This window comes from Hippoglossus stenolepis, chromosome 2 (assembly GCF_022539355.2).
Source record: "Hippoglossus stenolepis isolate QCI-W04-F060 chromosome 2, HSTE1.2, whole genome shotgun sequence".
Lineage (NCBI taxonomy): Eukaryota > Metazoa > Chordata > Actinopteri > Pleuronectiformes > Pleuronectidae > Hippoglossus > Hippoglossus stenolepis.
This window is the reverse complement of record NC_061484.1, coordinates 14,958,116-14,976,174: the sequence shown is the minus strand read 5'-3', so window position 1 is coordinate 14,976,174 and position 18,059 is coordinate 14,958,116. Positions and strand designations below refer to the sequence as shown.

The 18,059-nt window shown below is 43.7% G+C and overlaps 1 protein-coding gene across 10 annotated transcripts in view; it reads right to left on the bottom strand.

Moving 5' to 3' along the window:
- The window catches only part of LOC118115488 (nuclear factor 1 X-type), a 110,391-nt gene that overhangs the window by 10,250 nt on the left and 82,082 nt on the right, over nt 1-18,059 (bottom strand). For 3 of the 10 annotated variants that reach the window (XM_035166669.2, XM_035166692.2, XM_035166701.2), the window contains 9 exons: nt 12,686-12,748; nt 12,267-12,341; nt 11,927-12,068; nt 11,391-11,426; nt 10,870-10,994; nt 10,036-10,110; nt 5,688-5,816; nt 2,465-2,634; nt 701-848 (listed from right to left, as the gene is read on the bottom strand). In XM_035166669.2, the coding sequence (XP_035022560.1) occupies nt 701-848; nt 2,465-2,634; nt 5,688-5,816; nt 10,036-10,110; nt 10,870-10,994; nt 11,391-11,426; nt 11,927-12,068; nt 12,267-12,341; nt 12,686-12,748 (963 nt within the window). The remainder of the gene's footprint in view (nt 1-700; nt 849-2,464; nt 2,635-5,687; nt 5,817-10,035; nt 10,111-10,869; nt 10,995-11,390; nt 11,427-11,926; nt 12,069-12,266; nt 12,342-12,685; nt 12,749-18,059) is intronic. The other 7 variants (XM_047341853.1, XM_047341856.1, XM_047341850.1 and 4 more) reach the window with 6 other exon arrangements.

Sequence of the window (18,059 nt, the reverse complement as noted above, 5' to 3'; positions counted from 1 at the left end):
CGCTATCACAGACATGCAAAGTCTGCACTGATCAAAGCTTTTCGGCTACAGAGGCAACGTGCATAGGGCCCTGCACTGCTCTGCTCCCCCCCAAACTGCATAACACATCAAAAAGAAGGGAGAGAGACTATACTGCCTCTCGTGGTGCTAGCAGGAAACCCAACACCAGAGAAAGAGAGAAAAAGAGAGTCAAAAGATTTTGAGGAGGGAGGAGGAAAGAGGCTTGCAAAGATATGAAGAGAGAAAAGGAGACTGAAGTTCAGAGCAAGTGAGAGCAAGAGATAAAGAAGAGCTTGAAAGAGGTTCTCTGGTTTGGCAAAGGCGTGGCTTCTGCCTCGTCAGAATTGATCTTGCCGGTACAGTACAGTACAGTACTGTGGCGTACAGTTCATAAGGTGATGGATGAAATAGTAGTGAAGCCTCCAGGGCTGCTGAGTGTTGGACTGAACTGACTGCATCCTCACTGGAAGCAGACAACCAGCTTAACTATGCAGTTGTCATTGTGTAGCTACACTGCAAATACATCCAAGGTTTCTATAATGACTATATACGTTCTAGCACAACAGACTTGATGTAGCCGCCAGCTAAGAGCTAATCAGTCTAACACTGGTTTGGACTGGCCTCTGTAAGAAGTCTGTGGGGAGACTGGGGGCAGTAATGGGGGTTTTGTGGAGGGGAGTGGGAGTGGGGGGTGACTTACACGGAGATGCGGGTGAGCTGAGTCCGCCGTCAGTGGGCGTGCTGATGGTTTTAGAGTCGGGCATGGGGAGGGGCACAGGGCGTGCCACCGGGGGTGGCGGAGGCAGCAGGAAGGAGCCCGGCATTTTGCTCTGGCCACCTCCATTAGGCTGCAGACGGACCATACAGACAGGGTGAGAGGGACAAACCCCGAGAATATACAGTGCACAGCAGGGAGTCAGACACACACACACACACACCGCACATCCCCCCCCCCTCCCAGAACACACACACACACACAGTCCCATGTGAGGGTAAGACACTCATATTTAGAGAAATCAACAGCATGCACAAAAGTTGTCCATCACACACGCTCTTTCATGCAGGGACAAAAGAGATCCCCAAACACACAGCTTTAAAATAAAAACACAAAAATATCAGACAGTCTGGACAAAAGTAGAGAGGTAAATAAGAAGAGGAAAAGTGAAAAACATTGTCACACATGGGGGGAAAGAAATACTGAGCTGTCATAAGGAACGTTGCTATAGTGCAATGTAAGACTTTTAAAAATCAGCAATGTAAAAAAGGGTCTCTGTGTGTGAAAGTGTGCAGTATTATATGTTAAAGATTTTACTGTGTGTTTGCTGGGTGGAGTGATGAGAACAAAGGACAATAGGGAATGAATAAGGGGTTTGATAAGTGGCTTCAAAGTTGCTCAGAAGGCCACAGTAGAGGTTTACAGTTTTACCAGCACCGAGCATCTTACTACAAGTGTCCAAAAAGTTCTGAAATATCCCAAGAAGGCCAGCTGACAGTCAGCTGTGTAATGTGCCTACGTTTCCATGTTTGGAAACTCTAGCTTTAAGGATGAGTGCAGGCTTGTTATTGGGGTTATTAGAGGGGCACCTCATTGCACTGGTGTTTCTCTGAATTAGGCCCATGACAGCTCAACAAAGTGTCCCAGGAGGTCTCCCCTCTGTGCCTCATTAGCTTGCACAGTTTCTTGCTCAGCTTCATCTGACACCTGGTGTGTTTTACTAACTTTTTTGTCATAGTATGTTAGTGTAATATAACTGTATATATCCTCCAAAATGTATTGTGCAGAGGAAATGAAAAGACTGGCTGAGATGTGCCCCAACACCACAATTGAGAGTAAAGGAACATTACTGAGAATAAAAGTGGCTTGTTAACAACAACACATCAGTCTTCAGCAGCAGGAGTCTGCTTCAGGTTCCGTCCTGAATAACCAACTCACCAAACACTGCTGATATCGGTCTGTATACAAATCCAATACAGGCCTCTCTGTTTGCAGCCTACTTCCCTCTAGGTACTCTCCCTTCCCTAAAGCCCCATCTGCCTAAAAACCTTTTCTTCTTGAACACACCTGACAGGTAAGATCGCCTCCTACCTTATATGAACATGTGACGAGTCAAAATGGTTTTGGCTCCTTTGTCCAGCTGAGTTTTGAATTGATGTTTTAAGCACATCTGGCTGCCTCCTCATGTCAATTCATTTTCCCTAAAGCTATTTTCCTCCTCCCTGGTAAAGTTGCTTCACCTCCTAAATATCTATTCTCTATTCTAGACTCACTTGACCTTGTTGCACTTGTTTATAAAAAAGATATAAAATCATGTAGAAGTAATTCTCTAATCATGATGCAGATTTGTTCTTTTCTTCAGTAAATTCCACAAAAATCCACTGAATTCTAACTTTTCTGTTATGTCAGTTTCCATCGCACACTGTCCCACTTTCAAGTCCTCTTTCTTTGAGCCCACAGATGACTTACCTGTGCGCTGGGCTGTCCTGTGCCGTCGGTGCACACAAACTGCACGAACTCCTTAAGCGGGTCCTGGTGGTGATGGTAGCGTATGGTGGGGTGGGTGAAGTATGGGCTGGACTGCTGAATGATTGAGGAGGAGGGGAAGTGCAGAGCTGAGGCTGAGGCACGGGGACTCCCTGGGGAGGAAAAAGTAAAAACCGGAAAGGGAAAAGGGAAATCAGAAGAGGAGGAGGAGAAAAGTGAGGAGAAGATGTAAGACAGACCAAGAGCGTGAATAAATTCAATGAGGCTCAGCTCATTCACATACAGCACACTTATTAGGTATATATAAGACTACACACACTGTGACATTCAGTACATTAACATGCACACCTATGACAGTATATAAGACATGCATATGTTTTAACTAAGCACCGGCACAGCTGGCATCAGGGACCACATTGCTGCTTAGGCCTGTTATTGTTATAATGCAGAAAATAGCTGTGACATTCTCGTGTGACTGACTGAAGCTGCTTCTGCTTACAAATGACTGGCATTATCCTCGGCTAGTGGGCAACATCTGGTCTCAATCATTTTATAAATCAGCCCACTAGCTTTCTCTGTACCTCTCTGGCCTGGCATCGCCACAAATGCACACACACGTTCACAGTCCCATACAAGCTAGAGTGTGTTACAGTATTTTCTGCCGAATGCTCCTTGTCCATTTCTCCCTCCAACACACAACCACACACACACAGGATTTTTCCCACTTTTGTTTTATTGCTTGTCGGTGATGTGTAATCAATCAGCAGCAAATCCTTGCTGTGTGGTTCTGCCTTGTAGTTTGAAGCTTGAGAGAGAATGTACCCTCCGCTCCCAGCCGACCACAAAACGCCTCCCAGAGACATTAATCAGCCAGCCAGCCAGCCAAACATACACACACACACATGCACACACACACACACACAGCTCCAATGTCTGTCCTGTCTGCTGAGATTCTAAGGCTTTGGCAATTTGGCTCACCAAACTAAAGAGGCAAGCTGCTAGGTGAGGGGAGCCTGGCGAACAAGCATCTGTGATTATGTCTGTCACCTACAATCTCTTGTGTATACACCATACACAAGTGTCTGTTTGTTCAAACTTTTAAGTTTTTCTTTTTTGGTGGTCTGGTGTTTTTGTATGTGCGTGTAGTTGAGTGAATTTTCAGTGTCTAATGGTTCTGGTTATATGTTTTTGTTTTCTGTCTGTACAAAGGTGATGCTACGTCTTTATTGCTTTGATGTGTCTATACAAATATTGGTGTATGTGTGTGTCTACTTGCTGCCACAATGGCGGACTCTCCGGACTAGTATTGTCAACCTGGCAGCTCTCCACATCAGCCCTGAGCCAAAAACAGGACATAAACCATCCAGTCCTCACACCAGCACTCACTAGACCTATACAACAAGAACCAACAGCTCCAGTCTATCCAAGGCAAGCCGTGATTGCTAACTGTGTCTTCCCCCTCTCTGTGTCTAGCCCCCTTTTTCTTTTCATCTCTCTCTCGCTCTCCTTCCTTCCCATCATCCTCCAGTCTCTTTATAGAACCAAGGCCTCCGAGGGACATTCCATTTGGATGGCAGCCATTTTAGAACAGAGAGTCCTCCGCAAGAGTGTAAATTTACACATGCATGCATGTGTGTGTGTGTGAGTACATGCTGAAATGCACCCATACACAATCTCTAAACATCGTCTCATTACAGCCTCTCTATTACATGAAAACCTCTTAGCCAACTGTCCACACACTCGGTTTGAAGAGTGTGAGAAGTTAGTCGGTGAACAAAGAAACCTGAGCTGGTCCCTCACACCTCTTAAACTCGCACAACAAAACTGGTGAGCAAATTTTTTTAAATCAACTCAAAAGCAAAATTCAATCTGGTGTTTTGGGTTCTCGAGGGGGGGTTCAGGACAGGACTGCTCTGTGCAGATAAACAACACGGCTTAATGGTGCAAGATCCGGCCTGTGCTGAATTTTCTAAATATACTGCTGGGAGCTCCGCAAGTAAAATTCAATACGTTTCAACATGGAGGGCAATGAGTCCAAATGACCTTTAGATGGTAGGACGTGTTTGGCTGTGGACCAAACCATCCCTTTGAGAGACAAATGGAATGAGAAGGAGAGATAGAGCGAGGAGGACATATTTATTCCTCCTGAAAAGTGAGACCAGCCTACAGGGACTTGTTGGCAAACTTGAGATCCTCGAGACTTTGGGAATTCTCAGACTGGAGATGGAGGAACCATGTCGGTTATTCTATAGGACCAAAACACTCTTATGAGGACAACTTGTCCTCAGTGACTCTGGTGGAACAACAACTTGGTAACACTGGAGGTTACACAATGAATTGTATCCGCAACTGCATGGGTTCGAATTCTGTATGAATCTCTGCTACTTCTTCTTTCTCCTTCTCATACCTGTATTTGCTCTATATTCAAGTATAGAGGTACACTGTGGCAAAGCAACAAACCCAATACCTTTGTTGTCTTGTTCTTGCCTTTATGATAAAGATGATTTATTTCCACTTCAGACAGTTTGTCATTGGGTATTTTTTCCTTGGTGCAGCAGATGTTTTGACCATTTAGAGATACAATTCTGCACTCATGCACGGGACATAAAGTGTTTGGTCTTCATATAACATAAATTAAACTAAGTTGATAGCTCCATCTGGTAAGTTAATACAACCCGTTGAGTTCATTACATCAAAATAAACAGTTTTGTCAGTTAAAATGCAAGAACTGACTTCTAAAAGAACATTCCAACAAATGCACAAAGCAGTAAAGATGTAAGACAAATCAATCACAAAAGAATGGATGCAGCAATGGTACCATGCAATGACGATATTAATACAAACACAGGCACAGAGATGGTGGTAAAAATGGTTGGATGGAGAGATGCTGAAAGAGAGAGAGAAATTTATGCCAAGCCATGATGATAGCAGTAACACTGAACAGGTGAAACTCTGCAGGCATATTGCTTCTCAGTTGCAATTGTGGCACTGGAATGTTTGGTATTGTTTTCTCAGCAAGTACGTTTAGCATTTTCATATTCGGGCACTCGACTGCCGAATTTTTTGTTTGTTTCCAGGGACGTGTTTAAGGAATAAATATATGGCAAACCTAGGACCAAGTTTGACACTCCCTTTCCTTCTCTCTCTTTTTCAGATTATAAAAGTGGGGGGGTTGGGGTTGTTGGGTTCATGGCAGGGCTCTCACCTGGTCTCACTCCTGCCAGCACGGGCAGCGGGTGGTGTGTGAACGCCATGCGGGGGGACCTCGTCTGGGAAGTCAGGGCGTTGAAATCAAACTTCCCCGGCTTCTTAAGTGAACCAGGCGAGGACAGTCCTGGCGAAAAAAAATGGGATCAACAAAAAAAAATAAAAAAAATAGGGGGGAGGGGGAGGAAAAGAGAAAGGTGGTTTTAATCAATAAAATGCTGCTTATTTAATTGGCTACACTAAAAAAAAAAGATTATTTCTTTCATTCTTATTAAAGGGGACTTGAACAATCATGAGTTTATGATTAGATTGTTTTAATTTCTTTACTGGTTGATGGCAGTGCATTGCTTCCTATCCTTGGTTGTTGGTCATTCACTCTCGACAGAATCAATGAGTCGATCAGAGAAACCTAACAAATTTTGATCGTAATCATGGGGTTTTGCTGCCCCTAATCTGTAATAACGTATTCAGAATAACACTATACGGTTCCCATGAGCAATCAATCATAGCCTGAGTCCGTGTCTTCTAAATAAAAAAGATGAAAAACAGCACAAGCCAATCTGAATCTGTTCTTTGTTTCAGAGCCAAAGCACATCTGTAGCTATTATAAACTCTAATGTGCCACTGTATGTTTTTTTCTGTCGCATCTCTGTTTCTCCATTCTCCTCTTCTCTTTAAGGTGCCAACTCCAGTCTCTGTCTCTGTCTACGAGTATGGCCACCATACAGCCACAGTCAGCTAATTGTGGTTGGGCTTCAGTGAAGCTCACGGGCTGACTGCATGAGAAGAAGGCTTCATTCAGAAATAGCACACTGTACAGTATGAACACGGCAGCTGTTGAGTGCGAAAGACAAGCAGACGGACGGAGAGAGCAGACAGAGGGAGAGAGAGAGAGTGAGAGAAGGAGGCGAGAAGAACGTGGGAGACATGAAAATATGCGAGGGAGCAAAGCAGAACCTGTGAAAAATGCAGTAGTGTCTTGCTTTTCAGTGCGTTGCTCTGACGACATGTATGAAATTGGAATGTCATAAGATGTTAAATATGGTTATTATCTTTCGCTCGCACACACTCACGCACACGATGTCTAAACACACTCGAAAGCAAAAGCACATGTTCCATCACAAAAAAAACTAAAGGCCCGTAGCACCACACCACCGCATTTAACTGATGAAACAACACACACGTTTTTCCTCAGCAAGTTTTCTTCTAATCTTCCTGAGTGAGTAATGTGATAATGCTTTGATTTTGTAACTTTTTTTAGACTGTTGTTTTGTAGTCTATTTCTGTGGCCCCTCCGCATCAAAAAAGGCATTAAATACGATTCCTCCTCAGTTCTCCAGCTGGAGATGTGTGAAAGTCTATGGGAGTGTGGGGGCGTGTAAAACCATCCCTCCCTGTGTGAAAGAGTTAAGTCTCAAGCAGGTGGGAGTGAATATGTGTGAACCATTTATGTCTTTAGCAGACATATATTTCATTTTTTTTCTTCCTCCCCCCGCTTTAGCGGGAGTCTGGGGGCGTATTGTACTGTCAGACAAATTCCAAGCATGAACACAACCCCGATCCCACTTCTGACACCAATCGTTAGCAGTGATTGCTATGACACTGTCACTGGAAATAAGAGCAGTCTACAGAGACCTAAACAAGGAAAGGCACCTAGAGGGGAGAGCTGAGGAAGAATTAGATTTAGAATAAATCAGAACCATATAGATGAAGGAGTTATGGAGTCGAAGAGGTGGTTATGTGCTTTTCATCTGGAAGTTAACCTAAAAAAGGCAGGTATAAAAATCTGAGCCAGAAAACACAGAAGATCAGATGAAGACTGACAACAGAATACACTGAGGTAACATTAAGGGAAATTTTTCAGAAAGTCTGCAATGGTCTGATCTGGTTTATGTGTGAGAGTATGTGTATGTCTTTGTCTTTGTGTGTGTGTGTGTGTGTGTGTGTGTGTGTGTGTGTGTGTGTGTGTGTGTGTGTGTGTGTGTGTGTGTGTGTGCCACAACTGCACTGTTTCCTCTCCTGGCAAAGCCTTAGTATTTCACTGGCAACCAATCAAGCGCTCCCATGATGACCCTTCTGTCTCTTTGCACTAACAGGCCTGCCACCAGATGCGCCTCTGAAGCACACACAGAGGCAGAGACACACACACACACACACACACACACACTTGGAAAAGACAGGAGATAGTGGCTTAAACAAGTGAAGCAAAGTCAGGGAATTCTCTCCTCTCCAGTGATTTAAAGCACATATGTACATCCAGCCGTGTTCCTCCAGGGGCCTGTAACATTTAACTCAAAGCACCAAACAAGGCCCCCACCACCACCATAAGTCTCTGGTGTCTCAGAAAAAATTTCACAATCATCGGAACTAATATGAAATCATGGTTGTTTTGTTTGCCTCCACTAACCTCCCCCCACCCCTCTTCTAGGCCCTGTGGAGCAGATGTCTCCAGCATCCTCACGGATCCCAAGGCTACACACACACGGAAACACCATCTGGGACCATGCTTCAGCTGTGCCTGTGTGTGTGTGTGTGTGTGTGTGTGTGTGTGTGTGTGTGTGTGTGTGTGTGTGATATGTGTATAGAAATCTATTATGAGTGTATCTGAATGTAACCGTGTTTGTGTGATGTATATGTATGAATGCATCTTCATACGTGTGTGTGTGTGTGTGTGTGTGTGTGTGTGTGTGTGTGTGTGTGTGTTGTGTGTGTGTGTACTATTGGTTATGGAGGAGCAAGTGGGAGTAGATTGTGCAGTGGACAGACGGTGAGGCACACCTGTGTGTTTTTCTGTTTTCTTGGACACCCCTTAGTTTGTTCATAAGTGTCTGTTTGTGTGTGTGTGTGTGTGTGTGTGTGTGTGCGCGCGCGCTCTCTCTTGTTTGCGTACCCCCAACCTGGACAGGAATTCCCAGGTGAGCTTTGCCTGTGGCAGGTGGGATCTTTTGGAAATTGGATACACACCGTACCAAAAATCACACATTCTCTACTCGCTTCATCTTTGCTCTCCCGTTCCCATCAGTGTCTCCTTTATGCCTTGGTTTCTCAAGTGTGAAATACGTTTTGTTCTAGCTACTGTTTAAAATTATTTCTAAACCCACATGAAATTAAAAAAAAAAACAGGCTGATAATTGCAGAACGTTTTGGCTTCCTAATTTTTCACTTGGATTCTGTAAATTAATTGGTAGAGGGTCCAGATTTGCATGCTATTCTACACCTCTATTTGCCAAACTCATTAGGAGGTGTACAAGGCTATGTGCTGCACTTTGGAGAGTAAGAGGGTGGTACACATACACAGAGAGGGAGAGCGAGAGACAGAAACAAGATGGGAGGCGAGGCTCTCTGGTGCGCTAAGGCGTGTAGCATCCTCTGTTGAGGCTCTGATGAGCAGCCTCTTAATTACATTTACAGCTAAGTGGAGCAGGAGCAGGAGAGCAGCCGCTGAGTTTCCAGTGAGAGTAGACTGGGGCAAGACCTAACCAGGGCTCTTGGCTCCCTCAGTTCACATCCTGACAAACCTTCTCTCTCATTAGCTATCACCATGTAAGTCCTCTCCTCTCTCACCTCCCATCCACTTCCCAGCATTCTGCTTCTCTCTCCTCCCTCTATCCTTTGACATGTTTTCTTCCTCCCCAGGGTCCTTCCTGCTGTACATATTTTCAATTAGACAGAAGGGAGACAGGGATGGAGGGTTGAAGCTGGAGCTAGGGAGCAGGAGGAAGGGTTTTACACCTCTGATCCAGACGGTAAGCGTCTTAATGGGGATTTGAAGCGAGGGAGGGATGGAGCGAAAGAGGGATGGCGGCAAGGCAGGCACCTGAACACCTGCAGGGGTGGGGAGCATGATAAGCATGTGTGTTTCAATGTGTGAACGTCTGCATATGAGGTGGGGGAGTTGGAGGTGTGCGAGTCGCTGTGTGTGTGGCGGGGTGTCTGTGTAAGTACTGTATATTTGCATGTGTGTCATCTGCTGGGAGGACTGACTTCATCTTGTTAGCAACTTGTAGCCTTATGTTTCAAACAGAAAGTAGTAAAGCCTGAAATGAATAATCATTGACAACCCTGCTGCTGTATTTCACAAGAAATGTAATTACTGTTAACGAAACTTTAATCAGCAGCAATGACTTTGTGTAGTCCCATTTCTGTGTACGGTATCTTTGTCTTTACCACAGACATTCATACAACTCCCTTTCAAACAAAAGCACCTACAGTATGTATAATGTATACGTATAAGTATTATATATACATAAATCAGTATATATACACACATACACAGAGGAATGATTGAGCTACATAAAGGCTGGTAAAGTGAAAATATATATGGGTGTAATCAATGTTGTTCTAACCATGGTAAGGAAACTGCACGCCATCGTTTTCATGTTTTATCTTCCTCTCCTGCACACTCGCCAAATGGTGCTGCACTGAAAGTGGAGAAGGGTATTGTTAACAATGAGAGAGAGAGAGAGAGAGATAAATAGAGGGATTGGGAGAGAAGGGGAAAAGGAGAAAGTAAGAGTGAACATTTCTGTATGATGGGGGGTATAAATGGCAGATGACTGACACAAAATCAGGTAACTTCTAAGGGTGACTATGGCTTTAAAAGTGAGGGTAAGGAAACATTAAGCCTTGAGATTTGGGAAGTGAAGTGAACAAGAGAGACTTTTTTGGGGGAATAAATAAAATAGAAAGAAGAGGGTAATGTCTAAAGTGGAATCACAGAGGTAGAGGTTACTGCCAAAACAAGGGAAATACCAACACTAAAGATGCCAATTCACTCTTGATTCATCATAACATTCATAATCCAACTGTCTACAGCTATTTGGTGGATGGAATTTAGCACAATTTATCAGTGATTTATTCAACTTTGTGGGGTAATAGGGTTGAAAACATTCTCAGTTTAATTTAAAACATGTTGATTCCTTTAAACTTTGAATTTTCCAAATAGTGTCAAATAACCTGAATGTAAGAGTTATGTGTAATGTATAATGTGTATCCAAGTCTCCTTTGTTTTGGCAGGTATCCTCATGTCTTTGTCAGAATGAGACAAATCTGATCAGGTAGAGTGTGGAGAAGAGACAAGTCAGATGGAGGCATCATTGTTGACTTTGTGAAAAAGCTTCATGATGCTTTCTTAGTGAGTGACAGGTGTGGGGTGGGATATTGGGGGGTTGGGGTGTTACCTGCATCCATGTCATTTGGCCACGCGCTGGACTGGGATGAGCTGGCGGCAGGTGAGCGTCCAGGGTAGAAAACATCATCTGTGGGGCTCTCCAGCTCACTGTCATCTAATGACTTCCTCTTGGAGCTGAGGGCATGGGAGGGAAGAGAGGGGCGGCAGAGACAAGATTAAAAAAAATACATAACGGCAGAGAATGCATGGATCAAGGACACAATACTCTGCAAACATGATAACTAAAGGGTAATCACAGTAACATGCGTTTGAAATTTTTAAGCGGCTTCAACTTTTGCATCTTAGTGAAAACAATAATTCAATTACAAGGCCTTGGAGCAGAATTGACATAAAGGACAAGAAATTTGATAAGGAGGAATGAAAAAGGAGGAAACAGAAAGAAAAGTTAGAAGGTACAGCGAAACAGTAAGACTCTGTGTGTGTGAGTGTGTGAGTGTGTGTGTGTGTGTCAGGGTGTTTTTCTGTGCACGTGTCTCATTTGTTTGTGTCTTTGTAGGTGTTGATAACTACCTCCGTGGAAGATTTGCGTACAACTCCACATCAGACCTATAGTGACCACAGCATTTGATCGAGGTAAGAGGAAAGAAAGAGACAAGTTAAGAAAGACACAAAAGAGGAAAAAGGCAGAAATTGCTATCACACATCACATGAAAAGGAGAACAGCTAACACAGAGAGAGACGCACACATCTATACAGTAAAGAGATTCAGGAGAGATTCCAAGAGTGGAAATAGGCTACAGTACTAAACATCTTTCACAGCAAGAAACCTCAATGAAATGGCGTACTACTTGCCAGTAAAGTCATTCCTGCAAGAAGAAGCGATATACCGTTGGCAGACATTAATGTGACATCACACTTCCCTCTAGTCTGCCTTTGGCATCGTAGCAAACCATGTGCCAGAGTAGCAATGCTAAAGCCACATGGTGGCTTCGCCCACCGGGGACTCTTCTAATGGCAAACAGCTGGACTTGTATAACGGTCACTGGTGTTTCCTGAGCATTATACACCTGTAAACTACTGTTTATATGTATGGAATTAGAGCTCACAGTGTGTACCTGGTGGAGGGAGGGGAGGTGAGGGAACGGCGCCCCAGTGCCAGAGCTGCCCCAGAGTTGATGTTGTAGTAGCTGGGGCTGCTGTCCAGGTCAGCCAGTGAGAAGTTAGGACCCGACGCTGTGGCTACAGGAGCTAACAGGGAGAACAATAAAAGAAAGTGGATGAGTTGATATAATTACAGCAGATATATTCCAGGCACTTATATTGGATACACTGGATACCACTGCGTGCCGTTGGTAAACATCAAATCAAAATAGAGCTGTTTAGTTGTTGTTTTGTTCAAATCAGGAAACTTCCTTCACCTCTGTGTGCTGTGTTTTAACTACTTACTCTGTGACACTCTGACCAGCTCAGCCACATTCCACACCCCTGAGGTGACGAAGCAGTCCTGGAAACTCAGGTGCCCTGTACAGACAAGGATGTGATCAGGACACACAGAAGCTTCAGAGGGAGAACAAAGACCACAACATAACAAATTCATGGAATTGTTTGGAAAAAAAATTGGAAGAAATCCTAAAGGCTGACCATCTGCAACTATATTTGTGGATCAACATCTGTGTGAGTGTGTTTGCTAATTGGAGCCATAATTGGAATATGTTAAGACTGATAAGCATGATGAAATCAATTCTAGTGTGCTGATCGACAGTGTGTGTGTGTGTGTGTGTGTGTGTGTGTGTGTGTGTGTGTGTGTGTGTGTGTGTGTGTGTGTGTGTGTGTGTGTGTGTGTGTGTGTGTGTGTGTGTACCTACCATTGGGCGGTGGTTTAATGTCTGTGTCCCCCTGTTGGCTAGAGCTGTCTGATTGTCCGGAGTCTGCACAGAAACAGGGAGGAGGGAGTGGAGAAAGACAAATGGTTAGGATCTGCTTCGAATGCTAAAAAAATAATGAAAAACATACTGGTAAGTGTAAGTCTTGATGAATCACAGCTATGTATCCATGCTGCCAGGACTGTGATATTTGAGGTGTGAAAAGGAATAAGAGGAACTTGCAGCATGTGCTGGGTTATGGTATACATCTTGTATGCGTGTGTGTGTGTGAATTCCAATATTATTGCGTGGCAGTCTTGTATGTTTTTTTCCTATCTCCCTCTGTCCCTCCTGACTTAAGGTGCAATGATTTACAGTGAGCTGCTATGCTATTTAGTATCTAACCACGCAATCATATCCTTCAACCTAATCCCATTTAATACCTTCTTGCTGGTAGGGATTTAGTCTGCGTAAACAGAACACCTTACACACACAAACACACACATGCACACATACACACACTTTCACTCAATCTGTTTTTCTCTCTCTAATTGTCATTTCATACTTTAACACATGTTATAATCCTTTGTTGGACACACCCACATGAATGCATACACACGCACGCACGCACACGCACACACACACACACACACACACACACACACACACACACACACACACACAAAACCTATGAAAAAGCATGCCCATGCCCAAGGGATTTCATGCAGTGTATCTAAAAGTTGAGGCAAAACTCTTCCTATTTGGATCAAGTGCAATCACATTCACACACAAACACTTGTGCACAAACACACACACACCTATTATGACTGGTGTACGGAAGCACTGGGGCTTCACTCACAAGAGCAGACACAAACATGCCAAGTCTTGGCAGCAAAGGGCCACAATTAGACCTGGAGGAGCTACAGGCAGAAAGAGGAGGCTGCAGGAAGAGGTTTTGTAACATGAGTCCTGAGAAGAGTCGGGGTGCATTCTTGTCCAGGTCGTGAAGAAAATGTGTCAGATGAGTCCATGCATATATGTTTATGAATTCGTAACACATGCTTGTCAGCTGTCCGCATTTCCTCAACCTGTACGACCACATGTATGAGTTGGCGAATGAACCTGTGCTCCATTTCCAGTGCTGGTTTGTGGTGTGGGGGCTAATGCTATTGGCCAACCATTCAGGCCTTGCTAGGCTGCAGCTAGCTAGCTATCTAGCTAAAGGAGGTGTTTATCTGCAGGCTGTAGGTGATAACAGAGCACACAGACTCCTGCCAGCAGCACTTGCCTTGCAGCCACACTAAGCCACAGATTACTGAGCAGAAACAATAACAGACCTGTCTCTCTGCCTACGAAGCACTGCTTATCCACAGAGAGAAGAGCGAGACAGACCAGAGTGAGAATCAGAGAAAGAAAGAGAACAGAAATGAAAGAGAGTTTCTTTTCCCCTTCTCTTCGCATGCAGAATCTCTCACACTTCTCTGTCTCTCACTGGCTGGGTGTAATCCTGGCAGCCATCTTAGAGCTTGGCAGCCATCTTAGCATTGGCGGTAGCGCCACATTCCAGCTAACTGACGGCACTCACTCCAAACATACGAGGCTGTGCCCCTGCCGTGCACGCACCCAGACACATTCAAACACACACACACACATGTGTGTACAAACACTAAGGTACACACACTCAGAGTAAACATATATGATGGCCAAGGAAAGCTGTTGAGAAAACAACCTGACTTCAATGAACTTTTTACTGGCGTGTAGTATTTCACCACAGGGCTCTACTATATTGTAAACACTCTATTTCCCACACCATACTATGCACTGGTTGGATACACAGCCACCTTACTGTATGTGCAGTATGCTTGAGAGATATGTATCTCATAGTGTTAGAGTCTGAGATGCCGAGTGATGATTTGGTGCCACAAAGCTTCGCAAAACTTCAAGAGAGCGTAAGTTGACAGATGGAGGTTCAAGATACAAGATTCTACAGTGCTTTAGCAAAGCCTGCTTCCTACTTTGATAAAACGTGCATGCACACACACATCCACAATAAGGTGGAAGAACTTGCAGCACTTGATGTTCAGTTATTAGTCCTGAATGTTAAAAAAAAAATCAGCAATATAGAAGGGACAGAGGTGTACCCAGAAATTGTGTTCACTTGAATAATACAGTCTCTCTTTATGCTCAACCTTAGATACATATACAGAAACGAATAGAGCTTTCATTCTGTACTTAATTCCATCAGTATTTTTGCACGTCTTTTGAAAACTAATTCATATAGATGAAACTGACTAAATGTAGCAGTTTCAAAGAAAATCGTGGGGGCAGTGTAACCAATAGGGTGAAGATCATACGGCAAGACACAATATAGGTTTTTTCCTGGATAGACAATTGCTTATAGTGATCACGTTTGTCCAGGGCCAAATTCATCACTGTAAGCAGTCGATTACTATCAAAAAAATTGTATAGCTTCTGTATGGTAGTCCCAGATCTTGAGGGAAAGTTAACAGCACACATGCACACAAACACACTGACTCCGTTGCTCACTTCTCCTTCTCTTTCTCTCTCCCCTGCTGACACAGACAACCAGACACACATACAAACAATGTGATCAGACACATGTGTAAACTCAGAATGGGTAATCAAAACATAACTTGCAAACGTAGACAATGTATGGAGAGCTCGAGGAGATGGGGGCGCTCAGTTTGGCTCGATGCGCTCTACCTCAGGTGGTGGAGCTATGCATGGCTCCCTGGGTGTCTGCACTGGGGCTGGTACTACACCCCTCCTAATTTCTACTTTCAATTTTAAGAGAAGAAATTGGGATCATATGTTCTCGTATGCTGTCTCCAAAGAATGAGTTTATTTAGCTCTTGAAGTAATGGAAACCTTACAGTGAGATGACCTGGCTAGATACTGAAGCTCTCAATGGCTCTGGCTCTACTTTTATGAGCTCAGGCTCCTTAGCCAACCAACACTTACAACACAACACTACATCACTCATTGGAAATCAGTGCCACTGTTGAGTTCAACAGTGCATCATATAGTTCGGTAGAGACTGGAATACAGTGGGAGGGGAGGTAAGACAGCAGGTCTGGTTGCTGATTATCGCCGCTTTGCCAGCTGCAGCCTACAACAGCAGAAGCCCCCCTCCAGCCTCCTAACCCCACATCCAGCGCCTTATCTTCCCACCGCAGCCCCCCAAAGCCCTCCCTTCAGCAACCCCAATCATGTCCTGCAGCCCCCCCCTCCAGATGCCCCTCCACCTCCACCGCCAGCAACCTCATCTCTAACCTCAAACATATAGCCACCCTCCAGCCAGTGAATTAAAAGCAACTACACACATAAGAAAACGAGTGTGGCATGATGATATATCAAGAAGCACATGTACAACTGTTGGAGGTATGATCATTTGTTTGATATCCAACTATGTTTGACAATCGTTGCAAATAAAACTGAATAATCATTGTAACCAGCACATATAAGACCCTGGATTGACAAAATGTACTATAAATGGTTCTGTGCACGAGTCACTCTTGATGTACAATGTGTACAAGGGACTCTCAAGTAAAACAATAACAAAAGACCTAGTTTGATGACGTCGTGAATCAGCATGGGGCTATGGGAGTTGTTGTCTTCACCACAACAGGATATGGAAATATACCTGAAGCGACTCGGGTGCAGACTCAAGGATGAGGTAATGTATGTAATAGTGGAAGGAAAAAATAGTAGACTGGCAAGCCGTGTTTTTCCTTTTTTCCTAGTTTGCCCTGAAAATTTGAGCAGAGACGGGCTAAGCGGATAGGCTGCAATTAAAAGGCACTCAAAATTAAATGTCTCGTTACCTTGAACAAAATTGGAAAATTGGGATTGTCTGAAAAGACTCTGGATAATGTAAGTGCAAGTCAACAAAATATAAAACAGAGGTCTAGTCGCTTTTAGACATTTTAATGAATAATTGCTACATGTTATTTCTTTAATACACTAACAACAAAGACAGCTCAATGTTTGCCAATACATAGTGCTTTAGTACTCTGTAAATTGAAACTTCAAGGATTTTGTGGTAAGTTTGTGCTGAGAGACTGCTTTCAAACTTCCATGGCTCTTTGTGGCTGCAGATTAACGATGGTGGCCATCGCTGGTTGCTGATTGCAGAAGTTCCCTACAGGCTCCATGGCAAATCTCACGACCCCACCACAATCAACATAACCCCAGTCATCATGGCCTTGACATACAGCACTGTAGCCCCCCCCCCACCCCACACTGTGGTTTCTCTCTTCCTTTCACAATCATTTATACATACAGCACATATTTCTGTGGCTTTTCTCTGCATCAATTCCATCTGTGCTTCTCCTTATCATTTTTTTGTTTCATGTGACTATTTAATCTGGTCTTTTAGAAATGACTGCACACCCCTTCTAAACCTGCACAACCTATCATTGTCAAGCTCCACCTCATCTTCTTCCATTTATTCCTCGCATGACTCTCCTCTTTTCTCTGCAATCACCTTTAGCACTGTCGGTCTCTACAGTCAGATAAGACAAACTGATCTGTTACACAGTCTTTCAAAGCAACCCACCCTCCATCAGTCATTTACAATTACAAACATGGGATAAAACCAAAGTCAAGGTCAACACAAAAAGAAGTGAACTCTGCAGTGCATCAACAGTGCTGGTCATCTGTGAGTCTGTACAGTACGGGCATGCACACCCCTAACATCATCAACATAAAAACCAAGAAGTCAGCTAATGTACTCTGTAGCCACATCAAACCAGTATGTGTCCATATGTGCATGCATGCACGTGTTTAACTACATGTATGCGCACAGACTGTTGGTTCACATATTCCCCTCCTTGTTGGAACAAATGTCAACTCCACTCTCCCCCTCCTTCTCCTCGATCCCCTCTCCTCTCTTCTCCTCCCCAAAACACAGGATAACGTGGTACAGCCTCCCAATTGGGTTTCGCTTAAGAGGTTTATCGGTATGTTGCTAAACATTCTGACCTTTTTTTAATCCTTAATGCGCTTAAAATGTTCCAAACCCTCCTAATCCCCCCGGCTATCCCACACAGATGTTCACTCAGTTCTTTTATTGGACGTTATTTTATTATTTTTTTCCCTTTTTATTTATGTATATTTTTTCTGTTTCATTTATTAATTATTTAATTCTGTGTCATACAAGGGTATATTTCTGTTTCAGTGTTAAGAAGTCTTTATCCTTGCGACTGTTTGGTGTATGTGTGTGTGCAGTAATGCTTTTATGTTAACCAGATCCCCATTAGTGTGAATGTGACCTTTTCAAATGCTTATTCCGTTCAAAGTAAAAACTTATGAGTTTTTTGTTATCTTAAAGAGTAATTAAAAAAAGAAAACAATA